Here is a 17,795-nt window from a genome sequence, read left to right as displayed (position 1 = left end):
CCCCATCCAGGTGCTCATGGAGACCCAGGAGAAGCAGCGTTTTTAGGTGTGACACGTGCTCAGGCTCTCTCGGCATCCGTGGGCCACCGCCATACGCAGTAGGACACCTCTGAGATGGAGCGAGGCTGGGAACCTGGTGCACCCTTCGTGGGCCCCAGCGGGCCTCACACATGGTGCAGATTCTCACTAGCACCAGCCCCACACCAGGCACTGTGTAGTGTTCAGCAATGAATATGACATGGTCCTCGTCCTCAAGGAGAATGGGATGTAATTGCCGAGGCAAACATCTAGAGTTCTGAGCAGAATGAAACAGGGGCTTAGCTGAGGCATACGCCAGGGTCCAGCAGAAGGGGAGGTCCAGGAGGCGGCCTCTGAGTGGGCCCACATCTGTGCTGGGGGCTTCCCAGAGAAGGCCCATGAGGGCCACACACCTCCCGTCCCAGCATTGCTACTCCCAGCTGGACTCCTGGCTCACGAGCAGACCTGCCCACCCTGTTCCTAGTGGGGAGGCTGGTCAGACCCTAAGTGCAGAGGCCTCCCTGAGCCCACCAGGAGACGTGACTTACCCCCACGGCCCTACGCCAGCACCAGATCAGAGAACACGGGGTGGGGTGCCAGCCACTGCCAGCCTCCCTACAGCTCCACTCCCCACCCAGGCCTGCAGCCACCGCTCCACCCATACTCCACACATCAGCCATCTACCGTGGTTCTGCATCTATTTTTACCTCCACTGGCTCCACCTCAGAGCCACACTGTAGAGTGGGTGGGGCAGGGCTGTGATCCCCATCTTCTATGAGGGACAGGGAGGCCCAGAGAGGTTCAGGGACAGCCTCCCGCCCCCAGCAATGCTCGCTGCACATGCCTTCTAGGCCCCGCAGATGGGCACTCGGTTAGGCAGCCTCGCTTAGCAGTCTGCAAACTCCCTGAAATGCGTCCTCATTGGGCCTCCCTTCTCGACACAGAACAAGAGAGCAGTTGAGCAAAAGGCTGAGGCTGAAGCTCTGAGAGGTGTGTCCAGGAGAGAAAAAGGAAGACCGCTGTGGTGTGCCAGGCCAGACTCACAGAGCCGGCGTGGTTCCGGGGCCGCCCTGCTCCTCAAGGGGATTCCGGCCACCACTGCCCTCCAGTTCTACCGGGAGGCAACCTCTCCTACAGGACGGGGCATTGCTGCAGAGAACACCCTCAGCCCCAGAGCGGGTGGGCCAGGGCCCAGCAGATGCTCCCTGCTTATCCCACCTCGGGAAGGGCACCTGCCCACCTGGCTGGAGCCTCCAAGCCAGCTGTTCCCTCCCCCGCTTCAGCTGACCCAGTGCTTTTCCTTCAAGGAAGCTCAGTGACCTCTGGCTCTTGCCCTTTGCAAACACCCTCTTGCCTCAGCTCAGAGACACCAAGTCCCTGTCTCCTGGCTGGGAAGAGGGTGGCCCCTCTCTTGCGGTTGCCGTGGAAACAGGGGATTCCTGCCCACCGGCTCCAGGGAGGCGGCGAGGCTCGGGCTGACAGACCCGCCAGGTGACTCCTGGCACAGCCGCCGGAGCCCTGAGCTGGGCTGGCCTGGAGGGGGCGGCAGCCACTCCCCCGAGGACACCGGTCCGGGGAGGCAGGCCCGCCCCTCTCCCCCGGGAACAGCTGCCGGGGCCGGGACCCTCGCGGACTCCGCCGAGGGCTTCCACCCGGCCGCGCGCTCTGCGCCCCCATCAGCCATTTCTCCCGCGCACCTTCGGCAGCGCCGGCCCGGCCCCCCCCAGCGCCCAGGGTGTGTCACGCTCCCACCTTCACAGCCACCAGGAAGGGGGACCCTGAGCCGGGGCTGGTCGGGGTTCCCAGCTCGCACTCCTCCAGGAGAAACACATCTTCGTCCTCCAGAACCTTGTCCAGCAAGCCTATCGCCTCCTCTTCCTCCTCCATGGCAGCCGGAGCCCGCGGAGGGCAGACAGGAAGCGGGGTCCACGCAGCGGCGGCGGGAGGAGGGAGGAGGGAGGAGGCGGGCGGGAGGGGGGGCAGGTCTACACCCGCGCGCCCGGCCTGGGGCTCCCGACCCGGGACTGCATCCCGGACCTAGTCCGCCCCGCTCCGCCGCCGCCGCCTCGCGCGTCCTCGCCCGGCGAAAGGGGGAGCAAGGCCCGGGCAGCGCCTGACGCCGTGCCCGGCCCGTGGCGGAGGCGAACCTGCGGCACAGCGGGGCCCAGCGCCCTCCTCCGTGTCCCGCCCGGCCCCGCTCCTGGCCCCGCAGGGCCCGCCCTTCCCAGGCTCCAGGGCTCGCGCTCGCTCCGAACACACAGGAAACGCGCGTCGCGAGGTGGAGCCGCCCGTCCTCTGGGGTTGCGGGGCCGCGGCTGGCGGAGGCTTCTGCGGCAGAGGAGGAGCGAGGAGGCCGCGGCCGGGCCGGGCCGGGGTGGGGTGGGGTGGGGTGGAGGGGGGAGGCCGCTTCCCAGACGCAGCTTCATTCCCCGCGCGCGTCCGAGCCAGGAGCCCGGCGTGCAGGGGCGACCCCCAGAGCCACCCCAGAGTCCCGATGCGCCGGAGCCCCCTTCCGGAGGGGAGGCCCCGGCCCGCCCAGAAGCCACAGCCGCGTCCCGGCCGCCGCTGGAGGAGTCAGGCTTTGCAACAGACAGGCCTGACCTGCCCCCCCAGCAGGAGCGCGGTGCCACCACGGTCCTGCCCACGAGCGGTGGGCTCCCCAGTCACAGGGACCAGGATCCCCCTCCTCAGAGCAGCACCCCTCCTCCGAGCAGAGCCCCCCAACTCACAGGTGCTGAGACCAGCACCCCCACCTCCTCCCAGCAGCCCCCCAACTCAAAGACCAGCCCCCCCACTCACGGACACTACTGACACCAGCACCCCCACCTCCTCTGAGCAGCCCCCCCACTCACGGACGCTACTGACACCAGCACCCCCACCTCCTCTAAGCAGCCCCCCACTCAAAGACCAGCCCCCCAACTCACTGACGCTACTAACACCAGCATCACCTCCTCTGAGCAGCCCCCAACTCACAGGCCAGCCCCCCTACTCATAGACGCTGCTGAGACCAGGACCCCCCACCTCCTCTGAGCAGCCCCCACTCACAGGCGCTGCAGAGACCAGGATCCCCACCTCTTCTGAGCAGCACCCCCCCCGACTCACAGGCACTGATGAGACCAGCACCCCCACCTCCTCCGAGCAGCCCCCCCCTCCAAGCCACCCCACCGCAGGGAGCCAGCCTGCAAGGGGAGTGCACACACAACCCAGGACAGGCACCCAGAACCCAGGACAGGCACCATCGCCGGCCCTGCCCACTCCCAGCCAGCTTCCCCTGGCTTCTCCAATGGTTGCAGAACCCCCAACTGTGCAGGGAGTGAGGCCACATTCTGGTCCCCCTGGCCCTAGTTCCTGGATGCTCATACACCTCCTTCCATGGGAGGAGGAGTCCAGGGGAGGCCCTGAAAAGCTCTTTTACAACCCAACAATGGAGCAAAGGTTGCAAACGGCACCCATGAGGGTGCGGGTGAGGCCAGCCAGTGACCAGGTAGGGCTGGGTGAAACCACCACTCACTCCAGCTGATGGCTGCTGGAGGAAACGCAGGCTCACGGGCTGCCTGATCTCTGTTCAACATAAGCTAAAATCTGGCTTATTAACAGGAACGCTCCTGATTTTAAAACGATGGCAAATAATTAACATTTTAAAACAACAGGTGTGAACCACACCTGTAGCCCAAGTTCGGCCCACAGCCCTCCACTCCCCCCAGAATTCTTCAGAAGCTCTGGGTTCTAGGTGGGGCTCATGCAATTCCATTAGCAGCAGAGAAGCTGCCCTCTCTGGAGAGAGGCTCCATCCTGTTTCCAGAGCTGAAATATGGAGCAAGGGATTGGGGGGTGAGCCCTTGGGGGGCCCCAGGGCTAACAGCCTTTGGTCAGGGAACTGTGCCACCAGGGTTCAGCAGAGGCACACCCCCACCCCACCCCACCCCACCCATCTCCTTCCAGCCCCTGGTTTTCCCCTGTCCCTGCCTGCGGGGGGGCGGGGGGGGTATAAATAGCCAGGACGCATCTGAAGGGCCTTTCAGCCACAATTCCTCATTTCGTGTGGGCGGGTGAGCCTGTGGCCAGGGCTTGGGAACGACCAGGCCTGGCATTCCCCAGGGCACAAGTATGCCAGCTCAGGGCCTGGTGCCACAGGTTCTTCTGTCTCCTGCCCGGCGGGCTCCAAGTGCATGGCAAGGGCTGCCCACACAAGTCAGACCTGCAGGTGACACGAAGAAGGGCCTAAAACCCCACAGGCCCCTGCTGTGTTCGTTCCTCCACTCAAGAGGACATGAGGTGCCCTTGGAAGTCTGCCAGGATATCCTCGTCCCCGTTCTCCACGCCTCTATGCGGCATGGTGAGACTGACGCCCACTTCTTCCCGAAATCCCTGAACCCCACACAAGTGGCTCCCTGAGTATCCAGGGCCTCTCTACTCCACCCTGTCCTCGGCAGCTGGAAATTCCAGTGAGTAACGAGAGTGCCCCTCCATCAGACACAGGCTCCACTCACAGGCCTTCTGTGCCCCCCTGGAGGGGAAGTGACTCACCGGTCCCCACAGCTTCCCTCCCCTTCCCTTACAAATGCCCTGAGCCAGCCCTGGACCTGAGCTCCATACTCCGTCTGCCTCGGCCTGGCTCCTAATGTTCTCCCTAGAAGCAGCCTGCTTCAGAGGCCCCCAAAACGGTTTATTCCGTAAGCCAGAGGCCTCCCTCTCCGACTCTTTGACCTCTGCAGTCTAGAGTTTCTCCGAGCCCTCAGCTGCCCTGTTGATGCAGGCGCTGCCCCGACCACTCTCTGGTGTAGGCTGGCCCTTCATTCTCCCGCCTCCTGTAAATGTGGAGTCACTTGCTTGGGCCCAGCCTCAGCCCTCTGCTCCCTTCCCCCAGAGAAGCATCCCTTCTCCCTTCCAGGCCAATGGCGGCCCGCTGCCAGCTCCAGCCCCGGTGTCTTGCTGGGCTCTAGGTCTAGCACCTGCCCCGGCCACTGGGTCTCCTCACTTGGAAGCCCCAGCAACAGCCCTTCCACTCCACATGTCCGGACCAAACGACCCTTCCTCCTCCTGAAACAGCTTCCCCTTCCGGGTTTCCACTTCTGTTAGTGCGGCCGCCATCTTGCGAGTCTTCCTTCCCTCAACCCCCACATCCCTTTTACCAAGTCCTTCGGTTCTTCCTTCTTTTCCTTTTCCAAAGCCACCACCCCACCAAGCTTTAGAGCCTCTTACACCCACACGACCACACGTACTTCCCCACTTTGGCTCCGATCTTGTCTGTCCATCCGTCTGTTCATTCATTCATACCCAGAAAAGGCCTGGCATGACACACATACAAGGCTGGGAGACCCGGCCCTTGCCGCTCGCAGGCTCTCCATCCGTCTGGGGTGAGGACGTGTGAACACACGAGGCAGTGTTCTCGTTTACCAGCCACCCTGGGGACGGAGGACAGTGGCACTAACGCTGCCTGAGAGTGAAAGCTTCACAGGACAGTGGCTTCTGAGCAGCATCTGGAAATAGGGAAGGGTTTCCAGGCAAAGAAGAGAAGGCCCGAAAGGAAAGGGTTAGGCAGCTTCAGCAACCCGGGTGCAGTGATGCACCTGAAATCTCAGGTACTCAGGAGGCTGAGGCGGGAGGATCGTTTGAGCTCAAGAGTTGGAGGCTGCAATGAGCTATGATCGCACCGCTGCACTTCAGCCTGGGCAACAGAGCCAGACTCTGTCTTGAGGGAGGGAGGAAGGGAGGGAGAAAGGGAGGAAGAGAGGGAGGAAGGGAGGAAGGAAAGGAGGAAGGAAGGTAGGTTAAGAAGCACTGCTTGCTAGAGGACAGAAGATGAACTTGGAGAAGTGGCCTGAACAGCACTGTAGAGGGTGAGGGGCATAAACTCCCGCAAGGGCAATGAATGGGGCACCCACTGAGACTTTTTTTTTTTTTTTGAGACAGGGTCTTGTTCTGTCACCCAGGCTGGAGTGCAGTGACACAAACATGGCTCACTGCAGCCTTGACCTCCTAGGCTCATGTGATCCTCCCACCTGAGCCTCCTGAGCAGCTGGGACCGCAAGCACACACCACAGCCAGCTAATGTTTGAAATCTTTCGCAGCCACTGAGGTTTCTGACACCATCAAGTCTAAATCTCGGTCTCCAATGGTTGACTCCCCAAAGACAGTCGTCCCCCACACCCACCCTCCATTCCCTCCTTCCCTGGCCCAATCAACAAGGATTTGTTAACGCCTGGCCCAATCAACAAGGATTTGTTAACGCCTGACCCAATCAGCAAGCATTTGTTAACCGCCTGACCCAATCAGCAAGCGTTTGTTAATCGCCTGACCCAATCAGCAAGCGTTTGTTAACCGCCTGACCCAATCAGCAAGCGTTTGTTAACCGCCTGACCCAATCAGCAAGCGTTTGTTAACCGCCTGACCCAATCAGCAAGCGTTTGTTAACCGCGTGACCCAATCAGCAAGCGTTTGTTAACCGCGTGACCCAATCAGCAAGCGTTTGTTAATCGCCTGACCCAATCAGCAAGCGTTTGTTAACCGCCTGACCCAATCAGCAAGCGTTTGTTAACCGCCTGACCCAATCAGCAAGCGTTTGTTAACCGCCTGACCCAATCAGCAAGCGTTTGTTAACCGCCTGACCCAATCAGCAAGCGTTTGTTAATCGCCTGACCCAATCAGCAAGCATTTGTTAACTGCCTGCTGTGCACCAGGCACTGTGCTAGCATTTGGAATGCAGCCACAGACAGGGGACCCCGTGCCTACTCTCGCGGAGCTGACAGTCTTGGGAACAGACTGACCTGGTGACTGACTCCCAAGGCAGTGTCAAGGCAGGGGCAGGGCCGTACTGGGGAGGAGAGCAGTGTCAGAACTCTGCAGCTGAGGTGCCATTCAGCTGAGGTGCCACTTTTCTGGAAGGGATAACATGGAAACACCTATTGCGATTTTTTTTTTTTTTTTTTTTGAGACAGAGTCTCACTCTGTCACCCAGGCTGGAGTGCGATGGCATCATCTCAGCACATTGCAACCTCTGCCTCCTCGGTTCAACCCCTTCTTTTGCCTCAGCTTCCCAAGTAGCTGGGATTACAGGCACCCGCCACCACGCCCGGCTAATTTTTGTATTTTTAGTAGAGATGGGGTTTCATCATGTTGGCCAGGCTGGTCTCGAAGCCCTGACCTCAGGTGATCCACCTGCCTCGGCCTCCCAAAGTGCTGGGATTACAGGTGTGAGCCATGGCACCTGGCCCGCTGCCCATTTTTAGATTCGACTTTAAACATCACCTCCTCCAGGGAGCCTCCCGTGACTCCCCGTTGGCTGCATCAGATGTGCCTGCTGGTGCCCTCAGAGCCCACTATACATTCCCAATCGTGGCACTTCTTTTTTAACTTCTTTATTTTCCTGTTACATCACTAACAATTCTAACTCTGTAGACACACATAATATAGAAAGAGAAAGTACCCTCTGGTTCCCTCTGACAGAGGGAGCCTCTAAGAGTTAGTTATACATTTTTCCTTATTTCTGTCCACGAATAAACCATACATATAGGCCGGGTGCAGTGGCTCACGCCTGAAATCCCAACACTTCGGGAGGCCAAGGCAGGAGGATCACTCAAGCCCAGGAGTTTGAGACCAGCTGGGCAACATGGCAAGACCTCATCTCTACAAAAATTTTAAAAAACAATTAGCTGAGTGTGGTGGCATGCTCTTGTGGGCCCGGCTTCTTGGGAGGCTGAGGCAGGAGGATTGCTTGGGCCAGGATGTTGAGGCTGCAATGAACTGTGTTTGTGCTACTGTGTTCCAGACTGGGCAACAGAGAAAGACCGTGTCTCAAAAAAAAAAAAAAAAAAAAATTAGACCGTGCGCAGTGGTTCACGCCTTTAATCCCGCACTTTGGGAGGCCAAGGCAGGTGGATCACTTGAGTTCAGGAGTTCGTGACCAGACTGGTCTACGTGGTAAAACCCTGTCTCTACTAAAAATACAAAAATTAACCAGGAGTGGTGGCACAGGCCTGTAACCCCAGCTACTCTGGAGGTTGAGGCACAAGAATTCCTTGAACCTGGGAGGCAGTGGTTGTAATGAGCTGAGATCGCACCACTGCACTCTAGTCTGGGCGACAGAGCAAGACCCTGTCTCAAAAAAAAAAAAAAAAAATTATGGCTGGGTGCACTGGCTCAGGCCTGTCATCCCAGCACTTTGGGAAGCCGAGGCAGGTGGATCACCCGAGGTCAGGAGTTCGAGACCATCCTGGCTAACACGGTGAAACTCCGTCTCTACTAAAAATACAAAAATTAGCTAGGCATGGTGGTGAGTGCCTGTAGTCCCAGCTACTAGGGAGGCTGAGGCAGGAGAATCGCTTGAACCCAGGAGGCAGAGGTTGCAGTGAGCCGAGATCACACCACTGCACTCTAGCCTGGGTGACAGAGAGAGACTCCGTCTCAAAAAAAAAAAAAAAAAAAAAAAGCAGTGGTTAGAGATGCCGGTGGGACTGGGGAACAGACAGGAGAGAGACTGTGTGAGGCACAATGACATGAGTTTAGTCTGGCTGGTTCATGCGTTCATTCAGCTAATATTTACTGAGCACCTGCTGTGTGCCAGGCATAGTTCTAGGCACCAGAGACCGCAATGAGCAAAAGTTTTGTTACAAAACCGACAAAATCTCTGTCTCATGAGAGTTCACATTCTAGCAGGGAGTTGGTCCTGAGGCCACAGGGGTAGGCAGGGGGTCCAGGGGTCAGGTCAGACAAGGCCTTGACAGCTGTGCAAAGGGAAGGTGGGTTCTATAGGTGAAGCGAAGGGGGGCCCTATAGGCGAAGGGAAGGTGCTGAAGGATTTCAGGCCAGGTGTGACAGGACATTCATCCTGCATCCCTCCCGCTGACATCAGATGACTCTTTCTAAAACACTGCTCAGTCTGTGCCCAGCAGGAAGCCACCAAGCCAGCCCAAACAAGGGCCGTGGGGCCCCAGCTGATGACTCACCCATCTCACTGTTGACAGTAACCTCTCAAAGGGCCTGGCACGTTCTCACTTCCAGGCCTTTAACAGAGGCAGGTCCGCGGCTTGAAGACTTTCTCCCGCCTCTCGGCTTCTCCCTGGCTCTCCCAGCTTTCCTGGCAGAAACTCAAGCCCCACCTCCAGATTGTAGGAAGCCCAGTAGCTCTTCGGCCAATGGGAACTGACACCAAAGGGCAAGTGCCAGGGCAGGTGCAGCCACTAACTACAGCCACAGATGGAACCAGATTCGTCACCTTCCAGATCCCCTTGCTCCTCCCTCTGCCTCCTCTTTCTCTGTTCTAGCACAAGTCACTCCAAAATCATATACATAGTTCAACTACATAAAGCTAATTTGGCCAGATGCAGTGGCTCACGCCTGTAATCCCAGCACTCGGGAGGCCGCGGTGGGCAGATCACCTGAGGTCAGGAGATCGAGACCAGCCTCGCCAATATGGTGAAATCCCGTCTCTACTAAAAATACAAAAAATTAGCCAAGCATGGTGGCGGGTGTCTGTAATCCCAGCTACTTGGGAGGCTGAGGCAGGAGAATCACTAGAACCCAGGAAGGGGAAGCTGCAGTTAGCCAAGATCGTGCCATTGCACTCCAGCCTGGGTGACAGAGGGAGACTCTGTCTCAAAAAAATAAAATACATAGGCCGGGTGAGGTGGCTCACACATGTAATCCCAGCACTTTGGGAGGCCGAGGCGGGCAGATCACCTGAGGTTGGGAGTTCAAGGCCAGCCTGGCCAACATGGTGAAACCCCATCTCTACTAAAAATACAAAAATTAGCCGGGTGTGGTGGTGTGTGCCTGTAATCTTAGCTACTTGGGAGGCTGAGGCAGGAGAATCACTTGAACCCGGGAGGCAGAGGCTGCAGTGAGCCGAGATTGTGCCACTGCACTCCAGCCTGGGTGACAGAGGGAGACTCCGTCTCAAATAAATAAATAAATTACATAAAATAAAGAAAATAAAATAAAGCTGATGTTGAGAAGCCAGTACACGACACTGTTTATACAGTGAAACAAATAAACTAAAACAGAAAGAAAACTCTCCTTCACTCTGGATGTGAGCCCCAGCTCTGCCTCTTGCCAACTGTATGACCTGGGCACGTCATCTAGGCTCCCTGTGCCTCCGTTTCCTCATCTATAGAATGGGGGTAATTATGGCACCACCTCTAGGGCTGCTAGCTAGCTGGGAGACGGAGATCCCAGACGAGGGGTGAGAGCTGTGGGATAAGCCGGGCCAGCCAAGTGTGATTCATCAGAGAAGATTAACAGTGTGGAGAGGTGAGCAAGATCCCAGCCAGGTGTGAATGTAGGAGGGCCAGAGAGGACAGGAGAGCCAGCGATGACGGGACCCAGGGTCACAACCAAGGTACTAGTCTACCTACTTCCAACTTACCTCCTTCCCAACTGGGACAAGCCCAGGAACCACCCTGAGCCTCATTGTCTTCATCTACTAAACGGGGGCAGCCCCATGGCTGGAGGACTTGGCTGGCAGGGAAGCCCCTGGGCTCCTAGCACAGCACCTGGCACATGGGAGGGTCCAGCTCGTGTCCTTCTCTTTGCAGCAGGGACCCAAGATCCAGGAAGGGGAGAAATGCAGGGGCCGGCTGCTGGGGGTGGAGGTTGAAACTCGAGGAGTCCCTGACTCCACCTTGGGCGTCCCTGACCCACACAACCCAGGTCGGGAGCAGTCAGGAGGGAGTGGAGTGGGCACCATCTCAGGAGTTCCTGGCTCCCATGCTGCCTCTTCACTCACCTACCAGCAACCTCGAATCCCAAGCCCCAAGCCTTCAGAAGAGACCAAGAAAGGGAAGAGGAGGCTGCAGTTCTTCCCAGTGTTAACCCTGAGCCTGAGTTCCTCCCAGCCCTGAGCCTGAGTTCCTCCCAGCCCTCAGTCTGAGTTCCTCCCAGCCCTGAGTTCTTTCCAGGGTTATTCCTGAGCCTGAGTTCTTCCCAGCATTATTGCCTGAGCCCGAGTTCTTCCCAGCATTATTGCCTGAGCCTGAGTTCTTCCCAGTATTATCCCTGAGCCTGAGTTCTTCCCAGCATTATTGCCTGAGCCTGAGTTCTTCCCAGCGTTATCCCTGAGCCTGAGTTCTTCCCAGTATTATTGCCTGAGCCTGAGTTCTTCCCAGTATTATCCCTGAGCCTGAGTTCTTCCCAGCATTATTGCCTGAGCCTGAGTTCTTCCCAGCGTTATCCCTGAGCCTGAGTTCTTCCCAGTATTATTGCCTGAGCCTGAGTTCTTCCCAGCATTATCCCTGAGCCTGAGTTCTTCCCAGCATTATCCCTGAGCCTGAGTTCTTCCCAGCATTAACCCTGAGCCTGAGTTCTTCCCAGCATTATTGCCTGAGCCTGAGTTCTTCCCAGCGTTATCCCTGAGCCTGAGTTCTTCCCAGTATTATTGCCTGAGCCTGAGTTCTTCCCAGCATTATCCCTGAGCCTGAGTTCTTCCCAGCATTATCCCTGAGCCTGAGTTCTTCCCAGCATTAACCCTGAGCCTGAGTTCTTCCCAGTGTTATCCCTGAGCCTGAGTTCTTCCCAGTGTTATCGCTGAGCCTGAGTTCTTCCCAGCGTTATCCCTGAGCCTGAGTTCTTCCCAGCATTAACCCTGAGCCTGAGTTCTTCCCAGCATTAACCCTGAGCCTGAGTTCTTCCCAGTGTTATCCCTGAGCCTGAGTTCTTCCCAGCATTAACCCTGAGCCTGAGTTCTTCCCAGCGTTATCCCTGAGCCTGAGTTCTTCCCAGTGTTATCCCTGAGCCTGAGTTCTTCCCAGCATTATCCCTGAGCCTGAGTTCTTCCCAGCATTAACCCTGAGCCTCAGTTCTTCCCAGCATTAACCCTGAGCCTGAGTTCTTCCCAGTGTTATCCCTGAGCCTGAGTTCTTCCCAGCATTATCTCTGAGCCTGAGTTCTTCCCAGTTTATCCCTGAGCCTGAGTTCTTCCCAGCATTAACCCTGAGCCTCAGTTCTTCCCAGCATTAACCCTGAGCCTGAGTTCTTCCCAGTGTTATCCCTGAGCCTGAGTTCTTCCCAGCATTATCTCTGAGCCTGAGTTCTTCCCAGTTTATCCCTGAGCCTGAGTTCTTCCCAGTATTATCCCTGAGCCTGAGTTCTTCCCAGCATTAACCCTGAGCCTGAGTTCTTCCCAGCATTATCCCTGAGCCTGAGTTCTTCCCAGCATTAACCCTGAGCCTGAGTTCTTCCCAGTGTTATCCCTGAGCCTGAGTTCTTCCCAGCATTATCTCTGAGCCTGAGTTCTTCCCAGCGTTATCCCTGAGCCTGAGTTCTTCCCAGTGTTAACCCTGAGCCTGAGTTCTTCCCAGCGTTAACCCTGAGCCTGAGTTCTTCCCAGCATTATTGCCTGAGTCTGAGTTCTTCCCAGTGTTAACCCTGAGCCTGAGTTCTTCCCAGCGTTAACCCTGAGCCTGAGTTCTTCCCAGCATTATTGCCTGAGCCTGAGTTCTTCCCAGCATTATTGCCTGAGCCTGACTTCTTCCCAGCATTATTGCCTGAGCCTTCCTTTGCTCCTGCCTTCCTCCTGACTGAACATCCCAGAACTACTTGGTTCCATTCCACGAATACCAGTTGAGAACCCCTAGCTGCCGAGAGGCTTCCATTGGGGTCCACAAAGATGATCAGGGATTAAGGTCCTGATCTCACAGGGCAGATGCACCCCACAAGTGACCGTGCACACCTTCCACAGTGCAATGGGATCAGCGGCAGGGTGGGCATGAAAGCTTCACAAGGGAGGGCGTGTGAGCAGGACCTGGCAGCGCCGTGCAGACTCTGGCATCACAGAAACCCAAGTTTCAATAATGCTCTGGCCCTGCTGGCTGCATGGTCTTGGACAAACAATAATAATATTAATAGTTATTATTAAGAGATGGAGTCTTGCTCTGTCACCCAGGCAGGGGTACAATGGCTATTCACAGGCGTGATCCTAGCACGTTTCAGCCTCCAACTCCTGGGCTCAAGCGATCTTCCTGCCTCAGTTTCCCTTGTAGACAGGATTATGGGAGTGAACCACCATGCCCAGCTAATCTTAGGCAAATTATGTCCCCTCTCTGAGCCTCAGTTTTCGCACCTGTAATGTGGAGATGGTTATAGCACCTACTTCATAGAGTTGTTGAGGGTCTTAAATGAAACCACACACATGAAAGGTTCAGCACAAGCCTCTCTAAGCAGCTGTGATGAGGGGGAGGAGGAAGAAGAGGATCACAGGAACAATGATGATGATTTATTTTTCCTTTTTCTTTTGAGATGGCGTCTCGCTCTGTCCCCCTGGCTGCTGGAGTGCAACGGCGTGATCTCAGCTCACTGCAACCTCTGCCCCCACTGGGTTCTAGCAATTCTTCTGCCTCAGTCTCCCAAGTAGCTGGGATTACAGGCACCTGCCACCACACCCAGCTAATTTTTTGTGTATGTTTTTAGTACAGATGGGGTTTCACCATGCTGGCCAGGATGGTCTTGAACTACTGATCTCAGGTGACCCACCCACCTCGGCCTCCCAGAGCTCTGGGATGACAGGCGTGAGCCACCGCGCCCAGCCAATGGTGAGGATTTCAATTCACCTCCACCCTTATCTTTGGGTTCTCCTGCAGGCTGGAGTCTAAACCCGTTTCGATTTTACATTGACAAAGCATCCTGCCAAATACCATCTCACAGAAACCTCACAACAGCTGTGAGGTTTGAGCCCTGTGAGGTCAGGAGGGAGGAAATTCTCAGTGTCTTCACTCTACAGATGAGCAAACTGCAGCTCCGGGTGGGGAGTGGTGAGTGACACCCCTCAGGCCACACAGTGAGACAGTGGTAGAGGGGGGACAAAACCCAGTTCTTCTCTCTGCCTTGTGGCCCCTTTTTACTAAGTTTCCCAAGAGGGAAGCAGACAGAGGAGTCTGTGGCCTGAGTCGGATTTTCTGTAAGACCATGGTCCTGGCTTAGGAACCTACACCCCCACTTGTCAGCTGAGATGAGTCCTGGCCCTTCCTTCCTTCTCAGAGTGAAACCGGGCCCTCTCAGCTGAATGGAGCCACCAGTGGTCTGTGGGCCTGGCCCTGCCATGCTGCCCTGCTCAGCCTGGACTTGGGCAGGTTTTGTGGGGCAGGGTTTCAGGTTTCACCCTAGTACCTCTGTGGGATGCATGTCTTGGGGACACAAACGAAGACAAAGGCAGAGAGCAAGGCTGTGGAAGGGCGTGTTGGGGAGAGAGGAGCATGTCCTGCCAAGACCACAGAGACCCGGCTTCACCCGGGGCCACCCCATGTGGCAGACAGGAGGTTGATTGCAAAAGCAGATTCGGTCATCGTGCAGCAGATATTGATCAGACTTGGTCTTTGCCATGCTCTTGGCCCCCCAGCCCTCTAACTTGGTGAGAAAAGGCTTGTGGGCCCTGGTGGCCAAGGGCTGTGCACTTTGGTGAGCCAGGCCCGATGCCGCAGGCCTCCCCGATGCTGAAATACCGCAGCATCTTCCTGCAGCTGCTCACAGTGGGATGGGAGCTGAGTCCCCCAGGCAGGGCTCTGAGCCCTGCTGTGGTCTGAGAGGTGCTCACAGTGGGGCCTCCTCCCCACTACCTTTCAAGGGAGTTAGAGCTCTTTAGAGACAAGGAAACTGAGGCTCAGCGGTATGAGGACATTTGCCCAGTGTCTCACAGCTAAAGAGTAGTAGATTTTCTTGTCTTGAGATGGAGTCTAGCTTTGTCACCCAGGCTGGAGTGCAGTGGCGAGATCTCGGCTCGCTGCAACTTCTGCCTCCCGGGTTCACGCCATTCTCCCACCTCAGCCTCCTGAGTAGCTGGGATTACAGGCGCCGGCCACCACGCCCAGCTAATTTTTGTATTTTTAGTAGAGACAGGGTTTCACCATGTTGGCCAGGCTGGTCTCAAACTCCTGACCTCAGGTGATCTGCCTGCCTCAGTCTCCCAGAGTGCTGGGATTCCAGGCGTGAGCCACCGCGCCCAGCCTGAGAGTAATAGATTTTTATCTGTGCAAAGCTTATCTGCTTTCCATCCTGGGCAGCTGAGGGGATAATCGTGTGACACTTCATTTTCTAGGTCAACCTGACTAGGCCACAAGGTGCCCAAATACTTGTCCAAACATTAATCTGGACATATTTGTGAGGCGTTTGCGATGAGGTTGATATGTGTATTGGTGGACGGAGTAAAACAGAGTCCTCCCAGTGTAGGTGGGTCTCATCCAATCCACTGAACACCTGAATCAACAAAAAGGCAGAATAAGAGGAAGCTCCTCTCCCCTGACTACTTGAGCGTGAGCTGGGATGTTGACCTCCTCCTCCCTCTGGACTCAGACTGAAACACTGGCTCTTCCTGAGCCTCGCGTCCACTGGCTTTGGAGCTGGAATTTACATCCCTGGCCCTCCTAGCTCTCAGGCCTTTGCACTTGGACTGGAACTAGTATTGGCTGTTCTGGGTCTCCAGCAATTGACTGCAGAGATTAGGACCTCTAAGCCTCCATAATCACCTGAATCAGTTCCTTCTAATACTTTTCTTCGCAGGTAGACATAGATACAGATAATGCACACACCCTACTGGTTTCGTTTCTCTAGAGAACACTGACTAACACAAAGACTCAACCTTGGGCTTCCCGTTGGCTGCATATTTGGGCGTGGAAGGCTCAGCGATCAGGCGGTGCCAGAAGCCAGATATCTGAGTATCTAGAACAATTGTCTGATTTGGTCCAGAAGTCCCCTCTGTTCCCAAGGCCCCAGCAGGAAGCCTGGTAGGGGAGGGGACCTGTTTGGCCAAATAAGCACAGCCAAGCCACAGAAACCTCGGTCCTTTATTAATAGTATTTTTAACCAAAACATCCCCAAGTACTCAGGAAGGGGCGTCAGCTCCCTCCAGGCACCCCGTGTAAACAGCAATACCTGCAGAGTCCACTAGGTGGGGCCGGTGACCCAGCGGAAAGGGCAGACACGCTCCCCGAGGAGGGAAGGCAGGTGCGCGGATGGGACCTTTGCCGGGACGATCCCCAGGCTGGACAAGGGCTCCCTACTCCTGCCTTGCGTGGCTTCTAGCCGATGGTGTAAACATCAACCCCGGGGGCCACAAGCACTTCAGGGGGCTGTCACTCTAGCATCTCTGGATTTCAAGGTCCTCAAGCCAAGTGGGTCCCTCCTGAGCCACCAGGCAAGACGCACAGCCACCAAGTCAAGTTCTGCCCCGAAGCCCCGGAGCGCCAGGCGGGGGCATCTGTGCGTGACGCCCGTGATCTGTCTCCCGAGAGAAGGGATCTGCCAGCACCAAGGAATCGGAAAATCGACATGGACGCCAGCCGTGGTGGTCACGTGACAAGGACAGGGCACAGGAACAGGGAGCAAAGAGGGAGGTGGCGCGGGGACAGGCAGCGGCAAAGACCCTGGCCCTACACCGGGATTCCGCAGCATCTTCCTACAGCTGCTCACAGTGGGGTAGAGCTGAGTCCCCCGGGCGGGGCTCTGAGCCCTGCTGTGGTCTGAGAGCTGAAGGCAGAGATGGGAGCGAGAGTCTTCTCCTCCTTGCTCTCCCCTGGTTGGCCCCCGTTCAGGTCCCTGAACACCTGCTCTGCCTCCCTGGGTTACTATTTGTACCCTGAGCTCAATGCCTCCAGGGGACCAGGGCAAAAAACCTGCCCCTACAGGTCCGAGACGCTTGTCTCTAACCCACCTCCCATCTTAGGGCAGGGCAACAACACCCCAGGATGCCGGCTGTGGAGGGCCCAACACTGACCAACCCCCTCGCCGGACCCCCTGCCTCCCACCTGCCCCCTGCCAGCCCTTCCGAAACGTGCACGGCTGGGCTGCCGCTAAACTCCGGCCTCGGCCTCTGTTGCCATGGCAACAATGTGGCTTCCCCCAAGTGGGAAGCCCGTTGCCAAGGCCCTTGTTGCCAAAGGCTATAACAGCCACCCCGGGGTGTGAAGTGGGGGTGAGAGCTCTGTGGGGGGTGGAGGGTGGCCAAGGAGGCTGGCGAGGGAAGGAGCAGGGGGTTCTCAAGAATGGGAGGGTTCAGGCGGCCTCAGCTGGAGTGGGGGGCACTAGCCGCTGGAGGAAGAAGAGGCAGCCCGTGGCGTCTCAGCGATTGCTCCTCTGGGGACGTCAGAAGGCAGAACGGAGACCCCCCCACAAAACACACCCAGACGAGCTGGACCAAGCAAGGATGGGGCACTCCCACCGCCCCCTGCAACACACACCCCCCACAGAGGACCGGCTTGGATTCTTCTCCCCCGCCAGCTCCAGGCAAACAACCCTCCAGAATCTCTGTTCTGCTCGTTCATGTGTCTCCGACGCGCACACACAAGCTGCCTTCAGACAGCCTCAGTCCCTGTCGCCAGGAACACGTTAATGACAAGGACTGCAAACCCTCCACAGTTTCTATCCCTGGCCTATCTCAGAGCACATGCTTAATATTCCTTCTACAACGCTTCTCTCTGGAGCAGAGCTCTCGTCTCTGTCAACAAGGAGAGCTGGACGCCATCAGAGTTTGTTCCCTTCCAAAGTGAACACAGGAGGGCTGGAGCGGGCAGCTCACTGCGCCCACAGGGAGCACCAGGCCCAGGCTGGCTTTGCAGGGGCAGCATCTGAACACCTGGAGCCCACGGGCCACGCATGCAGCCACTGCCTGGCCTGGGTGCAGAGGGGAGGAGAGCCTGGTCCTCTCCTGGGTCCTCTCGAGGAGGGAGGCTGACAGGGGAAAGCTGAAAGAGGCAGGGAGGGTTCTGGGAGGCCTAGGGAGCAGATGGCTAGTAGAGGGGGGGAGACAGGGGCAGCAGCCTTGGCAAAGCAGGTGGGGAGGGGAGCCTGAGCCTGAG

At 57.0% G+C, this 17,795-nt stretch overlaps 1 protein-coding gene across 8 annotated transcripts in view; it reads right to left on the bottom strand.

Moving 5' to 3' along the window:
• ABR (ABR activator of RhoGEF and GTPase) overlaps window positions 1–17,795 on the bottom strand; it is a 219,670-nt gene that overhangs the window by 98,723 nt on the left and 103,152 nt on the right. Inside the window, exon 1 of one of the 8 annotated variants that reach the window (XM_030800503.1) lies at window positions 1,771–2,317. The exons of 6 other annotated variants lie outside the window; for them this stretch is intronic. In XM_030800503.1, the coding sequence (XP_030656363.1) occupies window positions 1,771–1,905 (135 nt within the window). In that variant the 5' untranslated portion in view covers window positions 1,906–2,317. Of the gene's footprint in view, window positions 1–1,770; window positions 2,318–17,795 lie in introns of those variants that run through there. One more of the 8 variants, XM_030800506.1, reaches the window with a different exon arrangement.

Source organism: Nomascus leucogenys, chromosome 19 (assembly GCF_006542625.1).
Source record: "Nomascus leucogenys isolate Asia chromosome 19, Asia_NLE_v1, whole genome shotgun sequence".
Classification (NCBI taxonomy): domain Eukaryota; kingdom Metazoa; phylum Chordata; class Mammalia; order Primates; family Hylobatidae; genus Nomascus; species Nomascus leucogenys.
The sequence above is the reverse complement of the archived record's forward strand: the minus strand, read 5'-3'. Positions and strand labels throughout refer to the sequence as shown.